Source organism: Polyergus mexicanus, unplaced genomic scaffold, assembly GCF_030449975.1.
Source record: "Polyergus mexicanus isolate NDT 795.1 unplaced genomic scaffold, iyPolMexi1.0 SCAF_2, whole genome shotgun sequence".
NCBI classification, from domain to species: domain Eukaryota; kingdom Metazoa; phylum Arthropoda; class Insecta; order Hymenoptera; family Formicidae; genus Polyergus; species Polyergus mexicanus.
The window spans coordinates 13,647,106-13,672,370 of NW_027223322.1; the positions used below are offsets into that span (position 1 = coordinate 13,647,106).

Genomic DNA, 25,265 nt, shown 5'->3' on the forward strand with positions numbered 1-25,265 from the left:
TAAATCGTTCACACCGTCCCCATCGTCGTCGCCACGACTTGCTTACGCGACCTTGCCGCGGATTTCACTCGAGGACTTCGAAAGCGAGACGGATAACGACAGAGTTCCGCCGTCGTAATCTTCCGCGAATGGCGAGATATCTTTTATCGTGTAAAAGTTGCCAATATTTTTCACGATATTGGAATTGTAAACAAATTCGTAATTAGATAATTTTTTTAATTAGAGATGTGATTTTCATTAGAAATGCATTATAATTATTTCAGAATATTATAACTTCTTATAAATAAGTCATAAAAAGTTGTGCATGTATATGTCAAATTCTACATGTGGACAAATAAATATAATTATAAATTCATTAATTTTTATAAAACGCAGCCCAGTATTCGACGAAAATATGTAAGAGGCGGATTTATCTAGGTTTCTTCGATATGCGGATTTATTAAAATATATATGTGTCGCGCGCGTGCGTGCGTGCGTGCGTGCGTGCGTGCGTGCGTGTGGTAGGTTCAGAAGCTCGATGATCGCGACAGGAAGTAACGAGATTCTCCGCGAGCCTAGCAAGCAGAGAATCGCGGCTTCGAATGCGAGAGCGACTACATATCTTCTGACTTAATTAAAGTAACGAAATGTACAAGCTATTCACATGGCCGAAATAAATTACGTATCTTCAATTTCTTCAATGCGTATTTCTTTCAATTATCTTTATTATATTATATTATATCTGTAAAGAGAGAGTTAGCGTTTCTTTTCCAGAATATTGATCTATATAACTGATAGTTTTAGCTTGTTGAATGACTGTCGCGATTCTATCTAGGTATGATGAATCATAAACTATAATTTCTTATGTGAACAGCCTAAGTAAGATAAACAAAAAATTGGAATGTCACGTTATGTTTATTGTCTGTCTATTAAAATTACATGGTTTCCGCAGATAACCAAGATTCATCATGTGCAAATACAATAATATTCGGTGTTTCTGAATACATACGATATATTATAAATTGAAATTTAAAAACAACTCAGCACGACAATTTTCATAAATTAAATAATACATTAATCTGTTTCGCATATATTCTACAATTGTACATTATACGACTATACCATTGAAGAAAATCCTAGGATAGAAATGCAATTTATTTTGGACGATTCAATACTTGTTAATTAATGTATTAATTTTGTGTTCTTTAATTGATTAAAATTATCGAGTTGTTTTAAATTTTTAATTTAATATATTGTACATATCTCCGTTATTCGCGCGTTCCTCGGGCCCTCCTCTTATTTTGTCTATTTTCATCGAAGCCTTTCGTTATTATATTTTTACGCGTAATTTATATAACGGTAATAATAGATAAGCTAATATATATATAGAGAGAGAGCATTTCCTTATGTAACTCAATTTTTCTTTTCATTCATCTTTTATTCAATCGTCACAAGAATAAACGATACCTTTCGAATCAGCCGATATTAACATTCATCGATTATTATTATATAATTTCTCTTTTATTAAAATTATTATCTCAAGAAACTTTTCTCTCTTCACGGTATGCATGCCCTTGCGTGACAGTAAGACATTGAAACGGGGAAAATATTTATTTCCCGTATAGTTCGCGTAGCGTATAGTTGGCATGAGAAAAAGTTGATGCGCGTGGACGTATGTACGTAATTCTTAAAAGACACAAGCTTGCTTGTGAAACCGGGGTACGCGAAGTAGCGGTGTGTATGCGCGTATGTAGTTATATACATACATACATACATATATATATATATATAACCGGTGTGCCTTTTCCGATCCAGGCGACGCTATGATACATCAGTTGCCGTACACAGGAAGCAGGGAATCCAAAACCGCACGCCGACACTCTACTTCCGGTCTTTACACGGTCCTTACGTTCCTTAAGCCTTAAAACCCGTTTACGTCGAGCTTCGCGTACATGACTTATATGGGGAACATCTGGACGTGTTACACGGAGCTTTACCGAATCCACGAGCGGAAAAGCGAGCGACAATATAATGATAGCGTAAAGATGTGCATAAAGTGTCTCGTGTTATTTATTGTATTTATTTTTCAACATACATCTTTTTCTCGTCTGCAAAGATTTTTAGCGATTACGTTAAAATTTAATTTAACAATTTGATATAGCTCTTTAAATGCTAACGACATTAAACGACAATTATTTTATTAGGACAATGAAAATTAATTATTAAGATTTTGCAGTAATAAAATAATATCTTGCGCACAAGTAAGCTTGAAATTAATTGGGGAAATATATATGAGATACATACTTTGTTGAAATAAATGCGATACTCTAACAAGATTATATTAGTCTATAAAACATATAACTACACGTTTTATTTTACGAACATTTGCGATATCTAGAGAGAAAGAGAGAGAGAGAGAGAGAGAAATCTCTCGTGAAACGGAAAATTTCCGCGTGGCAATTATCGGGGTGGGTCTGTCGGGCGCGGATTCGACAAATTATCAAGGCGATAATCGTGCGGCCATAGGGCGAGAGAGCGTGGAGGAAAAGGCCGTTGTGTGGAAATAGAATCTTCCGCGTGTCCGAGTCTGGCGCGGAGGAGCGCGATCGATAAAGATAATTTATTCTCCTTTTACGTTCCCGTATCCCCGAGACAATTAACCGCTACGCGATGTAGCGCAGCCCCCGAAGGTAGGAACGGTTTACGGTGGTGTTAGCAAATGGTCGACGCGACGCCATGGATGCTTACTTTTTTTTCTTCTTTTCGAGAATGCGACGCCTTTCGAGTATGTCGCAACGTCGGCGTCGCGAAAGCTCAAGCGGGAGAACAGCTCCGTGTAATCAATTACACCCGCATCCATGATTAATGATTTTGTCTCGCTCGCCGACAAACAAGGTGTGCGGCAACCTTCGTTATGGGTTTAGCAACGCTTAATCGCTGAGGCGGAGTGAGCTTAGAACTTGATGAAGTATCGATACCATTATTGATATTAGAGATGACGGGCGCCGCAAGAGTAAAACACGCAAATATGTTGCAAGTCTAGCGGATGGAACGATAAAACGAAGGGGATTAAAATCGAAATTTGTCGTGCAGTCTCGACAATCGCGGGGTATTAGGCTATTTTATTCTAACGGCACCGGCGCCTACTAATTATCCGAAAATTTCTTCAACGGTATCGGGCTGACGTAACGCGACCGGTTTTAAGTTTGGCACGGGCTTCCACATATCCCCGAATAGAGGAACACTCTCTCGAGTATTCGGCCGCGCGATGGCATTAATTAATCAAGAGCATGCAGAACACGAGCCACTCGACACCAAGCTAAAATCTTATAAAGTAATTTTATATTTTCGTCCCGCTCGTTATCGTGCGCATTCGCCGATAATAAAACTTTCACGTTCGCCGCACATGTTACATAAATTTCACTTTATCGTCCTATCGCCGATATCGAGCGTTATTTTCGGGCATTAATGCGTCGTGGATTCTACTTAATCGTCGAAAATAATTTCGCGTATATGCACAACACAATAGGATCGATATAGCGACAATCATATTTATTATTGAAAAAGGAATATTTTAATCTTAAATGGAAAATTCTTAAATCTAGAATAAAATGCCTAGTAACGCCACCGCGTATCGGTTTCGCGCCGACTATTGTGGCGCTAACATCAAGTTATTCTAAATGCAACGATGTATAAGCTTAGATTTGTATATGTCACTCTTGTCTCAAGATAGTAAGACAATCTTATTTAATTCGAGAGAGAAGAAAAGGAATTATTGATTTAATTTTAAAATTGTTTTATTTTTATACTGCATAAAAGGTTGTCATACGATTAAATATGTCAAGAATATTTTTTGTCTCGTTATCAGAAATCCTTAGTACAGAATCCGCCAACTGTCTTTCATCGATTTAGAATCAAGTTTTGAAGAGACTCAAACTATTTTAATTCAGTCTCCATAAATATTGTCCATAAATTTAGAATATCCGAGAATATTTCTAATATACAATACATACATATGATTCACGGGCGTGTATCGCAGATGCGAAGAGGAAGTTAAAGTATTCCCTTGCGCGTTAGATGGAATTTTCCACAATGGGGTCTAATCGTGATATGGAAAGCGATAGAAAAGAGATAGAGAGAGGAGCGGCGGGGGGGGGGGGGGAAGGGGGGAATCACGCAAGGATAGAAGCACATGACGGAGATACCGACCCAAGTGAATATTTTATGCGAAATTGTTTCTCTCGATGTATCGTTCCATCATAAATCGGAGAATGCGGAGTAAAGCATACAATATCGATACTACTTACGACTGTATACACGACTATAATCGACTTGGTCAGCCTTGCAAGAATAGTAAAAGTCAATAATTTTCGCTATGTCGGATCGTGTGAAAATTAAAAAGTTTCCAAACAATCTTAACATCGATATATAATAATACGTATGGCTAGAAAATATATCTGTCAATATTTTTACTTAACCGGCGCTTATTTTTCTTTCCGATTAGCAATATTACTCGAGATATTTTCTATACTTTGACAAAGTATCCAGTTGTCTCAACGTACGGTAAATTGTCCAATCTTCCAAGTCTGAGACCATTGCCTAAGAACTCGCTCTCTTTAATCCGATATTGCGTTACAGGGTTTGAAATATATAATATTATAATCGTGGCGTGTGTGTTGCGAAGGAACATTTTTAATGGAAAAGTAAAAAAATTATCGTTACATAGTCAACGTTGTGGCTATTTCTTTTCCAAAGTAAGAGGTACCGTGTCCTATGTAAATCATCCAAATACGTGATGCTAATTATATCTATAATTGTCAATTGACCGCGCAATAGCTCCCTAGCGCGAAAAGAGATTTTAATCATATTTATTTATGGAGATTTGTTTCGTTGCCAAGTCGTCTCGTTGCCGATATATACAGGGTGGGGGATTTATATTGAGACACCTAAATATCTAAAAAAAAATGAAGCAAGATGGAAGGAAATGTTTCAGACCAAAAGTTGTTCGGTTCTAAGGGAGTCCTAGGATGGTGCCATTAGTTTGACCTTGGGTGGAGGCGCTTCGGAGATTTCAATGTCAATCTTGTTTTATTTTCTTTACACCAATTGATGCCTCTCATTTTTTCAGCTTATTAAGCTGATAAATATTAAGGTAACATTATTACAAAATAAATAATTTTATGAGATATTTCATAGTTTATGTAAAATTATGTCGAAGTAAATATCTCGTAAACTATTAAACAACTTTTTCGCCATCGTATCCATATAACTTTTTATTATACAGAATATTGCAAGGAATCGATTTATGTAAAAAAATTGGGGTGTTTCCGTTTAAAAAAACAAGATTGACATTGAAATCTCCCAAGCGCCTCCACCCAAGATCAAACTAATGGCACCATCCTCTTAGAACCGAACAACTTTTGGTCTGAAACATTTTTTTCCATCTTGCTTTATTTTTAAGATATTTAGGTATCTCCAATATAAATGCCCCATCCTGTATATATATATATATATATTTGCATAAAAAATTTTGAAACTACTTTAATAAATTGACATATTAATTTATATTTCTTTAAGTAAATGTAGATATGCTAAAATACTAAATTTTCCTATCCGATATAAATACAAGCTCGAAATTTCATCGTATCATCGGCAATCGAGAATGTTCAGAGAATTTTCTGTCGACACCGTAAAGAACAAAGAAATACTTATCGATATATGCATGATCCAGAAACGGAGGTGAAATTGTGGCGGTTAAGCTGCGAGTAAAGCGCGAGAGCGGCTCGCGATACGAGAAGCCAGCTAATAATTTTCTACGTATGCGTCACACGAACGGGGGGAAATCCTGTTTTGCAGGTTTGAGATCCTTTGGTTTCGTGTCGTGTGTAACCGTCCCTCATCGTGCGACCAAAGTTACACACACAAACACACAGAGTGTTATACATACACACACACACACACACACATTGTGTCATGCCAAAAATAAAAATCTCGATAAAAATTGTTAATTGCTTAATTTTACGAAAAAATATAATTAGCTCGCTCGTAAATAATATTCGTATCGGAAGAGTAAAGGAACGATGCTTCTCGCAACTAGCGAGTGCGGGAGAAAAATTATCTTTTTACGCAAAACTTAAATTCTCTTTTTCATAATTTTTACATTTATCAAAATGTATCAATTCGCCACATTCTTAGCCCTCTTAATCCATGTAATCTTTTTTTTTTCTTTCCTCGAAAGAATTTTAAACCGGAGCCTAAAATATATCAACATTTCGGTTTTTGCGGATCTTAGGATTTACCTTAGAATTTACATGTGGACGTACCCGCGGTATGTAAACTTAGGTTATCCGGATAGCGTTGGACCGTCGTCATTTATCACCGGGAGAATTTTTAGCAGACCCCGCGATTTTCGTTTTCACCCCATACCTCACTAAGAAACGAGAGGATCTGTGAGACAAGACGAAAGTCGAGGCAAGAAGGAAGCCAAGCTTGGCAAAAAGGTCTCTGGAACCAGTTTCGCCAGACACTTTGCAGCCCGGGTGACCGGGTTGAAAAATTTTATTTGACAGTTGTTCAATTGTGCGTGCAAATCGCCTCTTGCATGCCCATTTCTCCCAGATATTGGCACAGATTTATGTGGATAGATTTACGGTAACAGAAACATCTTACAATTACAGCTCGACAAGAGATACGTCGTCGTTTGCGACAAATATCGATTAGACGCAACCAATAATAATAACTACAACTGCTGATCTTCGCACAGCGATGCAGAAGCAGGTTTTATTCTTGTTCGCCGCGATTAGGATGCGATTCGATTTAATTCTCTTGCGAGAATCACCGCGCATTTACATTGCTGAATTACAAACCGCGCTGGTTTTTCTAGAGCAATCGCATGCGAGATGAATGCGCGGACGAAAGATAACCAACCACGTGAATGAACGGCGTAAACGTGGAAAAATGGAAAAAAATTAATGCCGCGAGAGAGGCGTAACACCCGCATAAAGCGGTCGCCTACATACGCGCAAGGCCGCGACGATTAAAGACACACCTATACGGTATCCTACAACTATCGTTTTGTTTATCTCATTCGAATATTTTATCTACGGGCATTATTAATTTCCGTATATAATACAATAAATATTTCTCCTCGACAAAAATGTTTTAAAATTTTTCATACTAGGTATACTAGATTAGTGATCAAATTTCGAAGAAAGATGGAGATTAATGAAAATAATTATTTTTGAAAGATTCATCGCGATCAGACACCCTGTATATACACGTATCCCGCATCGCGTGTATCCTATTTGCAATATCGCATCTCCTTTACGTTAACGCTAACGTTTATATTATTCCGAAAGGAGAGTTAATACTGAGATATAGAATAAGCGACTTTCGATCCAAAATGTCGTTTCGCGTCTTTGTTATTCCCTGCTATTATTATTGTTATTATTAAAAAAAAAAAGTCAAGTGACCAATTTCTGTTATATTTAAATATATTTATATAATGCATAACGCATTAAAAAAAAAAAAAAAAAAAAAAAAAAAAACATCTCACGACATTTATTACGACATTCGGTATGACAAATTCGATGTAATATCAAAATATTACAATTAAATGCACATGGACTAAATATAGTTATACCGCGTCGTTAGCATATTTCCATTTCAGTATAGCAACGTTATACGGCCGCCTCTTGCAACAGTCTGGCGTTTTAAATATTTTACATCGAATATAGATAGAATCCTGCTGTCCCTTTTGCCGTTTCAGCAAGAATATAGTAATGCGCAATCAAGAAATTTAAGACAAAACTTTTTTTTTTTTTTTTTTTTTTTTTTTTTTTTTTTAATTGTAATTTCTACTCTCGTTTAATATCAAATTCATATAACACTCGTGTCGGACAATTCTTAAAATTAATCGATGCATTGCGTATTGCGTACGTGTGACACGTATCAGTGTAACAGAGAAGCTGGTGTGTGTATCGGCTCGTAAAGGTCATCCGCGGAGGCAATTGCACGTCTTCGTGTCTCGCCGTTTTAATATCAACGTCGATACGCGATCCACGCGCATTCGGCATGTCAGGATAATCACCATCATCTCTCAAGGCTCGATACTTAGATACTTAGAATGGTTTTTAATATCCTCGAACAACATTCCAAACCGCTACCTTTTACATCGATATATCTGCTAATATATTCAACGTATTCTGAATAATAAATTAATCATAAAATAAGAAACTAGATATTTTCGCATTTTACACTTAACAGAGCGTGCTCTCGTCAAATATAAATATTTATAAATATATTGTATTAATAATCCAAAGAGCATCCGCGGATAATATTACGTCGTTACAAGTCAATTAATTAAGGAAGAACTGGACGGCTATAACAAAAGTTAATAAATCTAATATATTTCGAAATTTATGAATTTGATACTGCGCAAAGCACTTTTAGCCTTTAAAAAATTAATTTATGAGTTAAAGTAAATATATATGTGCCCTGTAGAATAAAATTGCAAAATCGTAAATATAATCTTTTATATCAAACTATTTTTTTTTTTTTTTTTTAGCGACTGTACATAAAAATTCAGGAAAATAAAAACTCCTCCTCTAAACTATCCTCTAATCCTCTTATTGATTATAAATTAGAATTAAAGCTACGTTATATATAAATTGCGGAATCCGCTCTTCCACGATATCACTTCATCTACGCGAAGCTCGCATAATAGAGATTTCCACGTATTACTTATGCGAGATCACATTCGACCTTCTGAATGCCGCGAGCGGACGACATTCGTTTTAGGGTTGCCTCGCGACGCCCGTCCGCCTGTCTTGCCTGCCTGCCTGCCTGCCTATCTGCCTATCTGATGATTTCGAGTCGACCCACTTTTCATTGTGATGCTTAGATTCGACTGCTAAAATGGTAAGTGGGTCACGCGTAAAAGTAACTGTTATGGCAACGTTTCGTGTCAGTTGCGATTGACCACGGTGGCTACCACCTTTATGCCGGGAGAAGCAAGCGTGTGTGTGTGTGTGCGTGTATGTTGAGTGCAAACACAAATTTTACACACGTATTACACGCGCGTGTTACACGTCGCGTAAGTGTGTAACGAACGGCTCAAGGCGGAAACGTCTATCGCAAAGACAATTACGCACACAAGGAAACTTTCGCCTCGTAATTCGTCCCTGAAGAAGAATGTCACTTGTCCTCTATTTTTTAATTCGATTAAAAAAAAATTGCGAAACGATGCCCCGTATTTCGTCCACTATGCAAAACGCAATAATTATTTTCACACTAAAACTGCTGCGTCTTTTCTCCGAGAGAAACTAATTTTTAAATTGAAATCCATCCGCTCTGATTGAGCTCCATTTGCTCAACCGATATTATTGCAGAAAAGAAACAATGGCATTCTACGGTTATAAAAGGTTTTTTTTTTTTTGCCAGATGTAACGTAATGAGAATTGACTCACGCCATTGCCTGTGCACTCTTGTGTAATTGGTGAAAACAAAGTTTACAAAATCACTCATGATCGGATCGAATGCCTGATCGATCAGATCGGCCATCGGCAGATCAATAAAATTTCTTAAAGTTCAAATAACCTTCTTTAATAGCTTTATTATCGCAAATGATAACGTCACTGTTTACCGATTTTCCTGCAGTGAATGTCGAGTAGTGTTTATAAATAATTTGAAATTAAAAAATATTGAATTAAAAGAACCGAATATTCTGTTAATTGCAGACGCAGTCGAAGAAATTAGATCGAATTATTTTCAGGAAATGCGATAACGTTTCTCACACGGCGCAAAATTCTCTATATCGGAATACATCCGCAATGATCGACAAATTCCCGCAATATGCTCTTCCGTCTCTCCGAAAACCCGAGCGCGAGATCTTTCCGTCAACTGGACATTCTATCGAATCCATGATATGATACGGCAAAATTGACATATCCATTGTATCAAATGTATTATCGTATGTCGCGTTGACATATGGCTTCTTTCTCCAATCTCGTATACAATAGTTAATAATAATATTGGACGTATCCCGAAGAACGTTAACCTTTTTTCATGCTGATTCAACGAAATCAGCTCATGCGTTCAATCGCCCAGTGAAGGGAGATCCTATATTTTCTCCCGACTTTGTATACGATGACACATGGCAACGGATTCAATGTTATTGGATTAAATTATTTTTGTGTCATCACAAGTAAAAATTTTTATTTTCATGAATTTTTGTGTCGTACAATTAAAATCGTGGTACAGTGATTATAAAAAAAGTTAGTTCAATATAAGATAATATATTTACGATTTTGAGATTGAAAATTATATTCTACAGGGCAAATCTCTTTTTACTTTAACTCAAAAATCAATTATTAATTTTATACTTTAAAAGGCTAAAAGTGCTTTTTGTGTGTGTGTGTGTGTGTGCGTGCGTGCGTGCGTGCGTACAATGTCAAATTCATAAATGTTGAAATGTATTGGATTTATTAGCTTTTGATGTAGCTGATCCATATAATTCTTCCTTAATGGCAATAATGTGACGGCTAAAATCTATATCTATATATAATAATAAACGGTGCGCTGTAAGAAACCGAGTGAAAGGCAACAATGTGAAGGCGAGCGTTCGCCTGTAACGCACACATACATATATACAATCGAGTACGTGCGCGCGCACAACTGTCAGTCGCATACAAAATCTGCGCGAGAAAAAATCGTCGCTATCGCTAAACCGTATATTCGTACAAGTAACAGAGATTCTTTGTATTCGTCATAAAATTATGCAAGGAAAAGACAAGAGAGAAAAAATCCACGATCTGAGAGAGAGAAAGGAAAAGATAAGATGACGTAGCGCGGTATACGTCAAAGTGTCGTCAAAGTTTGTACGTACAAAAAAAATCTCCCCTCCTCTCCCTGTTTCTCGTTCAATCGTCGATTGTTACACACGTATCGTGCTCGATCGTGCCGAGCATTGCTGTTACATATGAAACGAAATCGCTCATTGCGCACGCAGCACATACGTAGCGCCTGTCTGTGATCCAGACGGATGTTGAGTAGAGAAGGCGCGAGCAGTGCGTGGTTCTCCCTGGATACGTCAGCCACGACAAAGACGTCTGCTAAATAGCGAATTATACCAGAATAATCGTTTTAATTTTCTGGCACCCGGGGCCCGGGGCTCCAGAACGAATTTCATTTCACGCGAGAAAATAAAAAGAAAGGAATAGAAAAAAAAATTCTCGGGTTTTCTCAGTAGTTCGGGATAATATCGGGCGTAATATCTCTTTGCTTGTACCATCATCATACCGAAAGTGTGCCTGTGCGCACATATGCTGCAATTAAGGAGGGAAACCAGTGTAACGGTGGCTATTTTTAAGAATTTTTTTTTCTGGTAAATAATTGTTTCTTTTTTTTTAAATCACGCTATTAACATCACAAACTACATAATTTGAAATGTTTTTTGTGAAATTTTCGTTAAAAAATATTAATATTTATAATAGTCAATAGTGTGAGCTGCCTAAAAAAAAAAAATAGGCGCTCGCGTAGTGGACCAACGGAACCTCTGGAAAAAAAAAACTTTCTTAAAATATAAGATAACTTCAGTTGCACGTATGGATTTAAAAAAAAAAAAAAAAGCGAACTTTTGAAGAAGAAAGTTCCAAAATCGGTGAGATATTGATCTCTCTGTTTTTTAACATTATAAAAAAGCAAATTATTCAATCGAAAATTCCATATGTGCAATCGAAGCTATTGTCTCATATTTTAAGAAAATACTTCCCCTCTCCCCAGAGCTTTCGTTATCCTGCCACGCGTGCACCCACCCATCTTTTTTAAGGCGACTCATACTATTGGCTATTGTAGCTATAAATATTAATAATTTTTAACAAAAATTTCACAAAAAGTAGTTCAAATTATGTACTTTGTGATGTTAATAACGTAATTTGAGAAAAAACAATTATTTACCAGAAAAGAAAATCCTTAAAAATAGTCAACGTTACACTGATTTCCCCCCTTAATCAACGACGTAATCTGAATTCATTGGAAAAATTGACAAGCTAATAATTTTCCTCGAAATTTGCATTAAAGAAAAGTTGAAATCAATTGTCGTCAGAAAACACAGAGATGAAACAACTTTGCATGATTGTATGTATTTAATTTGTAAGATTTATTATATATATATATATATATATATATATATATATATATATATATATATATATGTATCTTGTTTGAGAAATAGCGCTTCTCACTACTGTACCTAACTTTCAATAATGTCAGAGATTCTGCTCCCCGGGGACTCTCACGAGTTCGATAACGAAATATTCCTATAGAATAATTATTCAGACATTGAATGTGAGCCCTAAGGCATTACCTATGTACGCAAAGGTCGATAATGACGCACGCGCGCGTGCGCGGAGCTTTTTAGGATTTCCAACAGTTGGACTAACAGAAGACTGTCAAAGATCAGAGTGAAGTAAAATAAATGATTTTTGTAGTAGTGAATGGAAAAGTTAAGGGAAGCAATGGCTCTTTGCCAATTATCCGGAAAATAAATGAGCGAAAAATTTCTATTGATCTAAGATAATAATGCCAAGAGAAGAGCGATGCAAGCCGAAGATTCTCAAGAAATTGTAAAAGTCCAGTTACACGTTTATTTTCAAATGTTTCTGAAATTTACAAGAATTTTGCTGACAAAGATTTAGCGACGGATTAAAGGTTTCCAAGAAAGAAATCCATTTCAAATTAAACAAAAAAGTTTCTCGAATGAAAGAAACTAAAGTTGGACATTCTATATTTTTCTTGGTTTTTGCTATATGAGATCGATTAAATTAATTTTTTTTACATTATTAAAATCAATAAAAGTTTATCTTATCCAATTTGATATCGTACGTTGCAACATATACGTAGGTGAATAAACAACGTCTCGACGATTACATTCGAGAGCAAGGGAAAGCCGATGAAGGACGAAGGGAGCAGGTCAATTACCCCCAGATCGTCAAGAAAGATTTCATATCGACGATCAATGATCGTTGTCATTAAAAAAGATACACACACGTATATGTATATATATAGTGGCATATGGCTATTGCAAAGCTCTTCTTAAATATCGTTAAGTCCGAAGGCTGCTTTTTTTCCAGCCAACATAAATAATTCGCCTTAATATGCGCCGATCGCGATAATTATAAATCTGTACTAACAATAAGTGAGTAAAAGAGCTGATTTCACCAACTTTGGGTTAATTATAATCTTAATTAAATTTGAATCAAGGTCTAATTGCACGATTTAAGTTAGCATTAAGCAAATCAATTAGTGATTTCGTATTTTAAATAATAAGTAATCGAAAAACGATATACGTAATTACTGTACTTGAAGTAATTTTTTTTTTTTTTTAATTTCTTCGATTCTTCTGATTTCTAATTTGATTAAGCTTCGAGGAATATTTCTGTTAATGCACTTGTGTATATATTGTACAATATGATAGGATATAACGCGCGTGCACGGATCCAAATTAAGCCGAATAAAGCGTACTTGATACGAAGTAACGCAATTGAATATTTTTTTCATCTTTTCACGATATCAACCAAAATACGCTCGATATTCGAAGAGTTTTCGGTCGAGAGATTGAACGGCGGCGGCGAGAGAAAATGGTGTATAACCTTGCTCGAACGACCTCGATCGCCTTCACCGAGGAACCTTCGGTGTGTGTGTGTATGTGTGTGTGTGAAGCCATGACGAACACGCACATACACACGATCTCACGGCTGCTCGATCGAACTCTCGCAACGCCACGCCGGCCGTTGTCGCGAGATCTCTCCTCACGTGTAATGCGAAACGCGACGTTGCGATGATGTGAGAAAGATACCCAGATGATCAAATAAAAATTTAATATACGCGAAAAAAATATATGTATATGTAAAGAGTGTTTGAAAAAGATGTTTTAATTTAATGCGTAGAAAATAATATGGAATAAAGTACATATAACATATATGTAAATACAATACAAAAAGTACAGATTTCTCTCTAAAGAATTGCGCGCAAAAATGCCGTGAAATAAAATATTCATAAATAATTAAATGACTATTAGCCTATGTTGATAAATTAAGAGAAAAGAACGTCGTTCGCCGTCCTCTCACTCTCACTTTGTTTCACCGTAAGAAAATTTCATCGTGTCTTTTTCCCTTATTTTCTAATTCCATTCCGGCATTGCATAGATTTTTAATCGACTATCGAGATTCAAAAGTTTTTTTTCGCTATCTATCCATCTCGATCATATTAATTTCTAGGACGGATATACTATACGCCGATTCATGAAAATACAATGTATACGAGATGATTAATTCGTTCCTCGTACTTATGATCGTCGATAAATGAAAAAAATGTCAATGTCGGTACGCAGAATATCGAATATGCCATATGTCATAGATGTTAAATAATTTCGGGAGAAATACGATCGCTTATATTATAATTAATAGTTTTGACAATAGTTTTAAGAGAGAAAATGAATAGATGCTGTTTTTTCAGAATGGAATTCAGGATGGAAATTCTTTTTCAAATAAAAATATAATCAGTATCTGTTTGCGCATCTGTTAACGTATGTTCCATATCTCTAATCTGTCATGATCTTTACGCGTAGTTGACCGATAAAGCGCCGCTTAATGTTGTAATCGCGTATTAATCGCGACTTTGACGACTTACACGATAGAATCGATAGAAAGGGAAAAAGATTGCTTTCACTCACCCCTTCATTTTGTAGGAACTGTATTTTAGGTTTCTCGATGATCTTATGCTGAAACAGAAAAAAAAGTCATGATTAATTTTCTCTTTCTCATAAAATATAAATGTAGATCGGATATAGATAAATAATTGGTTGAAAACTAGCCATAAGATGAAGTTGCTGCGCAAAAATATTTTTAAACTACCGCTTGAGAAATTATGATAAAAATACATCGTATAAATAGATATCGAACATTGTCGAGACGCCGATTATTTTAAAATCATTTAAAGCACGCAGATATGAAAGCCGAAGAGCGAAGCCGCGAAGAATTCCGGATCACCGAAGGCATTAAAACGGTAGTTAATTCGAACGAGGGGTCGATTAGAGTAATTACTCCGAGTGCCGATTGCTCGTCCAACTTGGTCACGCGTCACGCGCGAGTGACAAGCCGCTGATAATTGACAAAGCGAACGCGTGCGATTAGAGGCCCGCGTGAAATACGCGCCTCTATCTCTTGGCGATAACCTGAAAAAGAGAAAGTCCGCCGTTCATCTTTGTCCATTATTAAACGCGACCAAGATGTTTGTCGACCGCCACAATTGTAACGATAAACTCGCGTGATAATAAATCGCAACATTTGTTCGCCCCATGTCAAAATACTTCTCCCATTTTCCATCACAATTTTCAATTTAGCGATTACTTTGATCTCTCTTTTGAAATTATTCAATATAATTTAATTTGATCGGAAGCTTATCTTTTAAGCATCTAAAGGCGAGTTTTGCCTTTGTACGTTCCTTGTATACTCGTCGATTCTGTTGCTCGTTATAGACTCGTCGTGTGTACACGATTCCGTTAATGCCATCGTCCACGTGCAGCAGCGATGCGCCTACGCTTATCGCGAGTATTATGAACCTTACACGGTTTCCACTTATCGTCAGTTTGAAACCTCTGTCAGGACACGGACGTGCATGCGGCGGTGGCACGCGAGAAAATTAATCGCGTCGCGGAAAATCGCGTTTACTCGGCCGCGCGCTGAGTCGATCAAGATTAACCTGCTACGAGTATTGAGAGATGGGGGGAAAAAAAAAATGATTTGCCTCTTTCCTACAGGGCAATCGCGCCCTGTGTAATTTCACACATATACTTTCCCTTCCAATCAACCATTAGAGTAAAACAACACAGCTTATTCTCTTTAAATTAGCGCACTCTCCAATCTCCCGCGAAAAAGAAAAATGTGATGCGAAATTTTGGACATTATATTTTACGGCAAGTAAAGAAGAATTTATAAATAATTTTCTTGAAAATAATAAGTAATCTCTCTCTCTCTCTCTCTCTTTTAGAATGCACATGGTCAAATTCGCACGCGATACTTGTAGTAATATTAATCCTTTGTATTCCACTGTTCGCTCTAAGTTGCTTGGATTGATAATGAGTTAAGAAATTACTACGGGTGCAGAAAAGACTAATTGTAAGCTATATTTAAAGTAAACAATTTATAACAATGGTGCTACTTGGTTCTCCAATATAATATTGTATGTTCCAAGTCTACATCTCGAGGGACGCGCGCGAAGCGAATGATGCTTTCGCGATAATTTCTCATGATCGGGGTACTTGGATCGAGAATCGACGATCGACGATCGACGATTACACGTTTGATGGCTCGCGGAAAAAGTGACGGCGTTAGACAACGGCCGAGAAGTCCATTACGGTCGCGGCGAAGGTTTTATAAGCGGCTCTCTGTCACAAACACGAGTATCGTTGTATATGCCACGTGTGCTCGTGGATTGTGGCGTTATTATTCACGGCGTAATACGGCGAATAATTATACTTCCACGGCGAGTTACATAAACGGAATAATCGAGCGTCGCCTTGCACGCCCCAGTCGCTTTCACTCGATAAAGGGATCCATTACAATTTTAATTATTTTAATAATTCGCCTACCTTTGATCGTCTCGATTTTAATACACGCGATAGTTTATCGAAAAATGTCGTGAAATAAAAGTTTCCCTTTAGTTTGCACGTTCGAAGAAACATTCGTAGGACAAAAGACAGTTGAACTCAGGGGTTTAACGGACCCTTTGCGCGACGCTCGAAAATTAACGATAGTCATCGACTGCGAGCACCCGTGCGCATCCACACGACGTTAAGAGGACAAAGTGTTTTCCCTCTGAAAGGGGATGTCTTTCTCTCCCGCGGCGAAGTATAAGTGAAATTTCGTCGTCGCCATCGCTATTGTCGATGCGGGTCGTTGGCCTCAACGGTCGAAAATATGGAAAGGAGAGAAGGCGAAAGGACGATTGAAGGAGCTTATTATTCGCCGATTAAACTCGTTTATGCAAAAACATTTATGAGAATCCGATAATTTATCGCGGAAGAAAAAAATTAAAAAATGTGAGATAATGTATTTTATCGTATACACTCTTTGTAAATATATAAAATACCTAGATTTTTCATAAAGAGGCTAAATTTACAAAAGGCTTGCGGCACATTATATGTATATATATATAATTTCCCCATTTATATATGTATATTATTATAACGCGCATAAAATTCAAATATAATGACCGATTCGCATTCTTTTCTACATTTTAATTTAACGGAAACGAGACGTTTCGTGCGCCATAAAAACGACCTCGAAAAGGTTCTTGTTCTTGCCAGCCATTCTCAAACAAGAGAATCTTCTCGGCGGCAGGTCAATAACTCTTCGTCCTGGGCGCAACCCCTCCGACTTTCCCTCGTCTCTTACGCATCGCTTTCTCACCCCCCGACAGCAGAGGCAGCGACGGCGACGGCGATCCTTTATCCCGCTTTCTATCAGAATTGGATCGGAGATCCAATCGCATTAACAACAACTCAACGCGTCTTGGTCTTTGCAAGTTATTCACAAATTAATTATTTGTCTCGTGCGTCACATTCAACCGATGGAGCGATCGATTCGTTAATTGCCAGCAAATAGAGTATTCGAATATCGATTATCGATTAATTATAGCTGAACAGATGCATGTTTACAGAAATATCCTCCTTATAATGATCGCACATGCGTTTTTCCTCAATTTGATGAGTTGACGTTGAATTATCAACATTGGCTTATCGCCGCTTAATTAATACGCATTTATAGAGACGCTGATTACTCTTTAATAACGAGTTAATCACGAGCTATCATTAACATAACGCTAACCATCTGTTTATGAGAAAAGGACGACGGAGCGATATTCTAGCACGTGCGTTGTTCTCTCGGTATATCGAGATGAAAACTTGACATTTAGTCAAACAGTTTAAAAATATGTACACGCTTAGTCGTGCACGCGTTCGGAAAAGGACGAAAAACCCATGTTGCGCATGCGCACGCCTCGATGTTTCCACGCATAAAACGTTTATTCGCAGATATTCCGAGGACATTTGCGGAAATATTTTCTCGCGTTGAAAACGGTGGGAGAAAAGCTTTCCCAAAAAGTAACGTTCGAAAGAGTCTTATCTTTTAACTTTATATAAAGATCTCGCGACTCTCTTTACGGCAATTCAAAATATATGACGCTAGAGAGAAAGAAAAATATTATATATATATATATATATATATATATATATATATATATATATATATATATATTCAATAGAAATAAATACCAACAAGAACAAATCAATTTATCTTTTCACTCAAAACGAATTTTACTTTTCTTTTTATTTATAAAAGCACATTCGTAACGATCGCCATGAGAAATCACGGTTACTATGTATTGTAAATACATAAAAACCAAGTACGCTCCAACTTGCGGGACAATGACTCGGTATTTTTATTCATTCGTCACTTTTTTTTTCGAGCGCTTCCTTCAATGAATAAAGACGAAAGCGTACGCTCCACTTTGATTTCTGATCCAATTCTCGGGGGCAGAGATATCGCGCGCGTGCGAGTCGGAGGCGTTTTGCGATCATTCCGCAATCGTAAAGTGGGGAAAAAAGAATATTTTCGTATTTTTCGTTTGTTAATCCTGAACCTTGCACGTAATAAACCGTTGTTGTTGCTGTTGCTACCAACCGATAAACGCGACGACGACGACGGCGGCAGCGGCGGCGGCGACTCTAATTTGCGAGGCGAGAATACGGTATTGTAGTAACACACGGTGATAAGAAACTACCTAATTAAGTAATTAAACACACAACTATGCGCTACGCCGCATCTACACTCGTAAATAACTCGTGGCCGCGATTTAAACCGTAAAACCGTTCTTATTCATATTAGCCAGTTGAACTATTTTATCGCCGCGAATAAACGAGGCGAGGAAAGGATAATCTAGGGTGTATTACGAGCTATCGCAAATACAAAACGCGTCAATACAAGCGCGATAAACTTAATATTGCAATTATTATACAATTGATTCCGCCAAACTAAGATCCGCAAACTGGTACTAAGAAAGATATATACCGGTTTACAAAAAACTTTAAAGAGCCAAACATCTTATATCGATATGTATTTAATTGCCGATCAATTTCAAGAAGGATTACATTTTATGCTGACGCAAAGATAACTGCAACTAGAGCAAAAGCGATCGGTCATGCAGTAATCATCGATGATTGCCCCACTTTGGTCTACAACCAGACGTTCGCGGCTCGATGTTCGCCCGCGGACTCGGAAAAGGAAGGTGGTTCGCCAAAAATCTCTCGTTCACCGGTCGACTCTCAATTAATTGCTCGGCGCAGGCATAATCGCATTGCGACGAGAGGCACGGTTGCCGGTTCGCAACAGGTAGACAGCAGCAGGCAGCAGGCAGCACACGGTGCGCTTATTCGCCTCGCCGCGACGAGAAATTCGCCAACACCGCCAACTGGTTCACTTTCTCTCGGGCGGCGAACTCTAGCCTGCTGTTCATTCTGCCTCCCTTCGTACGTATTTTTATATATATATATATATATATATATATATATATATATACATACACATACGCGCGTACGCGCACACACGTACACGGCACACGGTTGGTGCACGCGGACGACACGTGCACGTACGTACATATACTACATATGCGGATACGTACGCGCGCGCATGCGCGGCTACCGATCAATTTTGAGACCGCAATTTTACAGATTAGGCTGGAAAATAATCGTCGTGAGCCGTAGGTATTTCAACGTGATTTTAACCCTAATAGGAGACCAATAAAGTCCTTTATAAAGAGAATAATTTTTTTTATATCGTTTATTTCTATCAAGCTTTAAAAATGGTATCTATTGACGAGACGAAGGCATTCATAAGAATTCCGGAACACTCAAAATTAAAAAAGTCAAAAATGTGCGAGTAATTTTTAAAGCGCAAATGTTACATGTAAAGAATTTATTACGAAAACCGAAAACGATTAGATTTACGAGTGATAATTAAGCTCTACGTATTATTACATTGCGCAACAAATTACGCATCACCAACTTGCAGAAATTAAGAAGCGTTCGCTAATCCTTCGATTCTACCGCGATCGATTCATAATTCGATCATAAATACACGAATAAACTTGTATCGATAAGTCTTACACGCGGAATTTATGCGCGGTGTGCACGAACGACAAACGGCGATCGGCAACCGGCGAACAGGGTTTTAAAGATCCGGGCGCCAAGCAGCGAGCGTCGTAATCAGAGCGATTAGGCGTGGCCGCGATAAGCGCCTAGCCTAGAGTCTAGAGTACCGTTTGTTCGTTCGTTGTCTGTTTAAACCCGCGCAGCGCATTGTTTTTTAGGTCTCCCGGTTGTCTGTCGTCACTTTCAAACGTATGCCTTTCGAAATGCATTCGTACAAGTCGCTACTTTCTCGTAGCTTCCATTCCCGATCCGTCCGCATCATCGATATCTGCCGTTATTTTCCTTCGCAGCTGCTAGACTGCGGAAAAAATTACTTCTATTTTAAAGAGACTCGTTAAAAATTACTTTACAATTGCACAGTATAGAGATAAAGTTTCACATTTTTTTAAAAAACTAGCTTTCGTATCAAATTCAATAAAATATAACTGTAATAATTAAAAAAAAAAAAAAAAAAAAAAAAAAAAATCAAGAGAATACTGAAATTTATTATAAAACTCATGCTACTAAAATTTCATTATTTTATTCGAAAATAAATAGTTATGATTTTTTTTTAAATGAAAAGAGTATGACAAATATATTGCGTGAGTAAAGATACCGGAAGCTTCGATACCGTGCTCAGTTACGCAAACGATACGAGGCAAAACGATAGGCACGTGAAGACTATCAGTCGTAATTACGGAATGCTCGAGGCACCCCGATCGAAACATTGTCGTCAGCTCGAACTCTTACAATGAGCCGCGAATCGAGATCGGGATGATTATGCGTGTCTGTAAATGTCAAACAAGTTTCGCGCACCGCCTTTAGGGAAGGAAGAAATTGAAATTCCCCTACTCGGCCAATCGATTGCCGCGATCGAATGAGCTGCGCGAGTTGGCGAAAGGACTGGCCCTTCTCGAGGACAAAATCCATTTTAATTCGCTTCGCGCATAAAAAGCGGAATATCCCGAGAGAAACGAGCGAGTAAAAGATTCATGTATCATCATACGTCGGCAAACTGCAGAAAAACTATAGCCGGTATTTAAAGCAAATTATTAATGCCTTATTTAGTTAAAAAACAACCTGGCAAAAATTAATATTTTCTCTCTGTAAACTTTTTTATTTTTTTCATTTTTTTTTTATCTGCGAATTTTATCTTATCTCGTTGTTGTATAGTATACTATACAATGAAGTCTCTCGTTTGCCCCTCGATGCAGGAAGCAGAGGCTCATTGGATAGGAAAGACAAGGGTGAAAAGGAAGAACGGTATCGATCTTCCAAACTGGCGACGATACGATTCCACAAATTAACAAAACTTGTTTCGTGTTCCTTTCTTCGGTAATCTCTCTCATCAATTATCATATTAATACGAAAAATATCTGTGAATCTGTCGTCTGATTTTTTCGAAAAAAAAAAAAAAATCCAATTTTCATTCCAATACGCTAATACAAAGTTCCTATCTTCTATTTAATGCTCTGTCTAAAATTCAAATTTCATAAAGAAGAAATTTATATATATATATATAAAACGTAAGATTTAATAATTTTCAAAGATTTATATTTAAAATCTCTCTCTCTCTCTCTCTCTCTCTCTCTCTCTCTCTCTCTCTCTCTCTCTCTCTCGCTTTCTTTTTCTGCTATTCAATTCTGCATATTTAAAAGAAAAATCGTCCCAAACTTTATATCATGTATCGAAATTCTTAAGAAAATAAAACTCTAGCTTCGCAAAAGTTAAACGTCCAATGGTTTTCAAATATCCTGTAAAATGGTACGCGCGCGTTCGCATTGTGTTTTTTACCGGCAATAATTGTCGCGAGGTCATAAATCGTCGCGGAGCGTGCGCGAGATTGGAGATAAAATAAATTTATCGCCTTCGCACAACGCGATACGATAAATAAATCGCGCAATTGCGTAATTCGCGAGTACTTTACGCGATCATTTCCCCGGAAATATTTCCGAGTACTTCTACTCGGATGTACTAAGCGTAAGGGAAGAGAAGAGAAGAAAACGCGCAATGCGACATAATTCGCTACGGTTAACAACGACGATCTCGTTGTATAATTTTTACCGTCGGTGTGGACGGGCGGATTTAAATTACCAGACGACGCGGCCACGACCATCGAATTATCAACAAGAGCAAACTCACAACCTCAGTTAGCTCGGGACACAATAGACTCTGGCTGCCCTGTCGGGACGACGCCCTTTTTTATTTCTCTCTTTCCTCGGTCGGCGAAAAAGCATCTCGTAGAGTAGAGAGTAGGTGGAGGACAAAGGCTTGTGGATGATAAGAGGGAGCGTGCGGGAAACTGAGGAAAACGAGGAGCAATACGGGAAGACTGAACAATCGGGAACCATTATTCGTGCGTTACCTTTTCAAGAGCAGATGGACAACATAGAAAGAAGGAAGGAAAAACTGGGGTATCAGATGCGGGTATAACGACAAGGATCGATTGACACAACGTCCGTCGCTTCTTCGATTCGAGGATCTCGAATTGTTAGGCGGGAAGCTCTCGTCGACTCCGTTAAACTCCCGTAAGCCCCGTAAGGTAGATGTAGAGCCCTTTTCGCGTACACTACGACTCCCGTTCCCGAGTTTGGTCGTGTCCGATACCACATCGACGAGTATCTGTGCATCTGTGTATTCGCGTATATGCCACGCCGAGTGCGCCACCTGCCCTATAGGGGCGTGTTTATGCCATAGTTGAACCCCGTCATTCATACAAGGGGTGCTGCTGCACTCTCTACGAATGTCACACGCACCAAGTTTCTCTGCCTCGGATTTCATCTTTGTGTAACGAAACGCGTTATGTTGATATATATGTATATATATATAAAACCTTATACACACACAGAAAAAAATGCTGTTGCTTCGATTAAAGTCTACGTCACGGGTCTGAATTATTAAACGGTTCAACACGCTCTACCTGCATATTACTCTCTGGTGGGGCAATTATTATCAGACACCCTGCACACACATATATATATATATATATATGCATACATATACATATACATATGTATATATTTTTGTATATATATCGTTAGCTGCGGTAATGAAACGAAATATTAATAATCGCACAATCGTTGGCCAAAAGTATTTTAATTTAAAAGTTCTGAGATTAAATATTCAGCGCACAGCTTTTGGCGTACGTAACCGCAGAATTTTCCAACTACCATGAGAAACCGGGAAACGAAGCGCGGCCACGATACTTGCTCATTCTCGGACGTTTATTTCGAGAGAGAAAACGCTTAAATACGATGAGTGAGTAATGACGCGTGAAATATTATATATAAAATAATAATATTATTAAACTCGACGCGATGTATCGTCGCTTGTAAAACGCTACTATACACGGATATCGTCCCGAATAAAGTTGGTTGCGATTTGTTCTCATTTCTCTTTTCGTCGCTTATCACATCTTGAGCACACACAACAGTTATCCCGATCTTGTATCCGCGATATTTTTACGATTCGGAAACTCGCGATATTTTGTCCATCTTGAACGATACGGTGACTTAATTAATTCACCGGAAGCTCACCGCGCACGAAACTCGTTTCAGCAAAGTGTCTCGCGTACCACCGACGATTTTACTCAACTTTCCAGACGGTCGAAAGTCAGCTCAGCTCGTTTCGTAGATCCACTTTTTGTGAAGATAAATAAAGAATTCGTACATTAATGTATCGATTAAAATTAAAATCACGCTGGGATGCTAATGCGCACGACCAAACATTTTTTAAGTTATGATACTAATTTAATTAGTAATTAGACAAAATTTAAATTTGATTTAAATTTTTAATGAAGAAATTGTAGGGAGCGACGACACATGACGACGATGACGACACGGCGGAGAGGACGCCGTCGATTATCGATTCGTAGAAATTCGACGGCTTCGGAGACTCGGTGGTTTCTAGAGGGCGGCGTCAGGGCGAGACGCGAGACGACGGAGTAACTCTTGACAGACACCGGACATGTTATCAAGTGTCACGAGCACTTGGAATGGGAATGCGGCGAGCGCGGTTACAGCCCAGAAGTCATGTCGATATCGACAGAGAGCTTCGGTAACACAGAATGGCAACTTGGACGCGGAAAGGAGCTCTCTTTTTCTCGCATACGAGTTACTCTGCTATTCGTATCGCGATTCATACATGTAAATCATGTTTATACGCCGTCGACAGAGGGACGACAAGCGATGGGGACGAAAACGGGAAAATGTATACGGCGCCGGATGTGTGCGCGCGCCATCCTTCTCGTGTCGGATAACCGTACGCGGTTAAATGAATGAGAGAACGGTATCTTCTTACAAAGCTAAATCACGCCGCGGAGTAAAAGTTAGAGATCGTTTGACGCCGACTAAACTTGAGAACGAGCGAATAGCGCGAATTATAAGAACCGTCTTTGCGGGACGACACGCAACGCTAAAAGACAATGAGGACTCATATGTGAATGAGAATTCGAGCGAATGGTCATATAAAGAATCTGGAAGCGCGGATATTTCTTTTACGGTAAATATAGAAAGAGAGAGAGAGAGAGAGAGAGAGAGAGAGAGAGAGAGAGAGAGAGAGAGAGAGAGAGAGAGAGAGAGAGAGAGAGAGAGAGAGAGAGAGAGACACATACGTACGCGCGAAGCAGCCATATCCGTATCCTGTTTCATACCTATATATTTCCTTCATCACAAACTGAAAAAGTACACTAAATATGAAGATATATATATATATATATATATAGAGGGGAGGGAGGCAACATATCTCTCATAATCAATGTAATAAAAATGTAAATATATCGTAATTAATAAAATAAAAAATATATGAATAACAGATAAACTGTATGATGTGAATATTAATAAGCAATTTCCTGCTTTTATTATAAAAGATGTATTCTTTTCTATCACATTTCCGACACGCCAACATATTTAATTTCTTCGTTCCATTGGTAATAGTTCTTATCAATTCGAGTGTAATATGGTCGTTAAATCGAACAAAAAAGACGATTCATTACATTGAAACCGAATCCGCATGCACATCAGCGTATAGAAAGGTATTGTAC

The 25,265-nt window shown here is 37.9% G+C and overlaps 1 protein-coding gene across 1 annotated transcript in view; it reads right to left on the bottom strand.

Annotated features, from left to right (window-relative positions):
• Window positions 1-25,265, bottom strand: part of Su(tpl) (Suppressor of Triplolethal) — a 72,701-nt gene that overhangs the window by 34,290 nt on the left and 13,146 nt on the right. Inside the window, exon 2 of the mRNA XM_070310258.1 lies at window positions 14,711-14,758. Coding sequence (XP_070166359.1) covers window positions 14,711-14,758 — 48 coding nt within the window. The remainder of the gene's footprint in view (window positions 1-14,710; window positions 14,759-25,265) is intronic.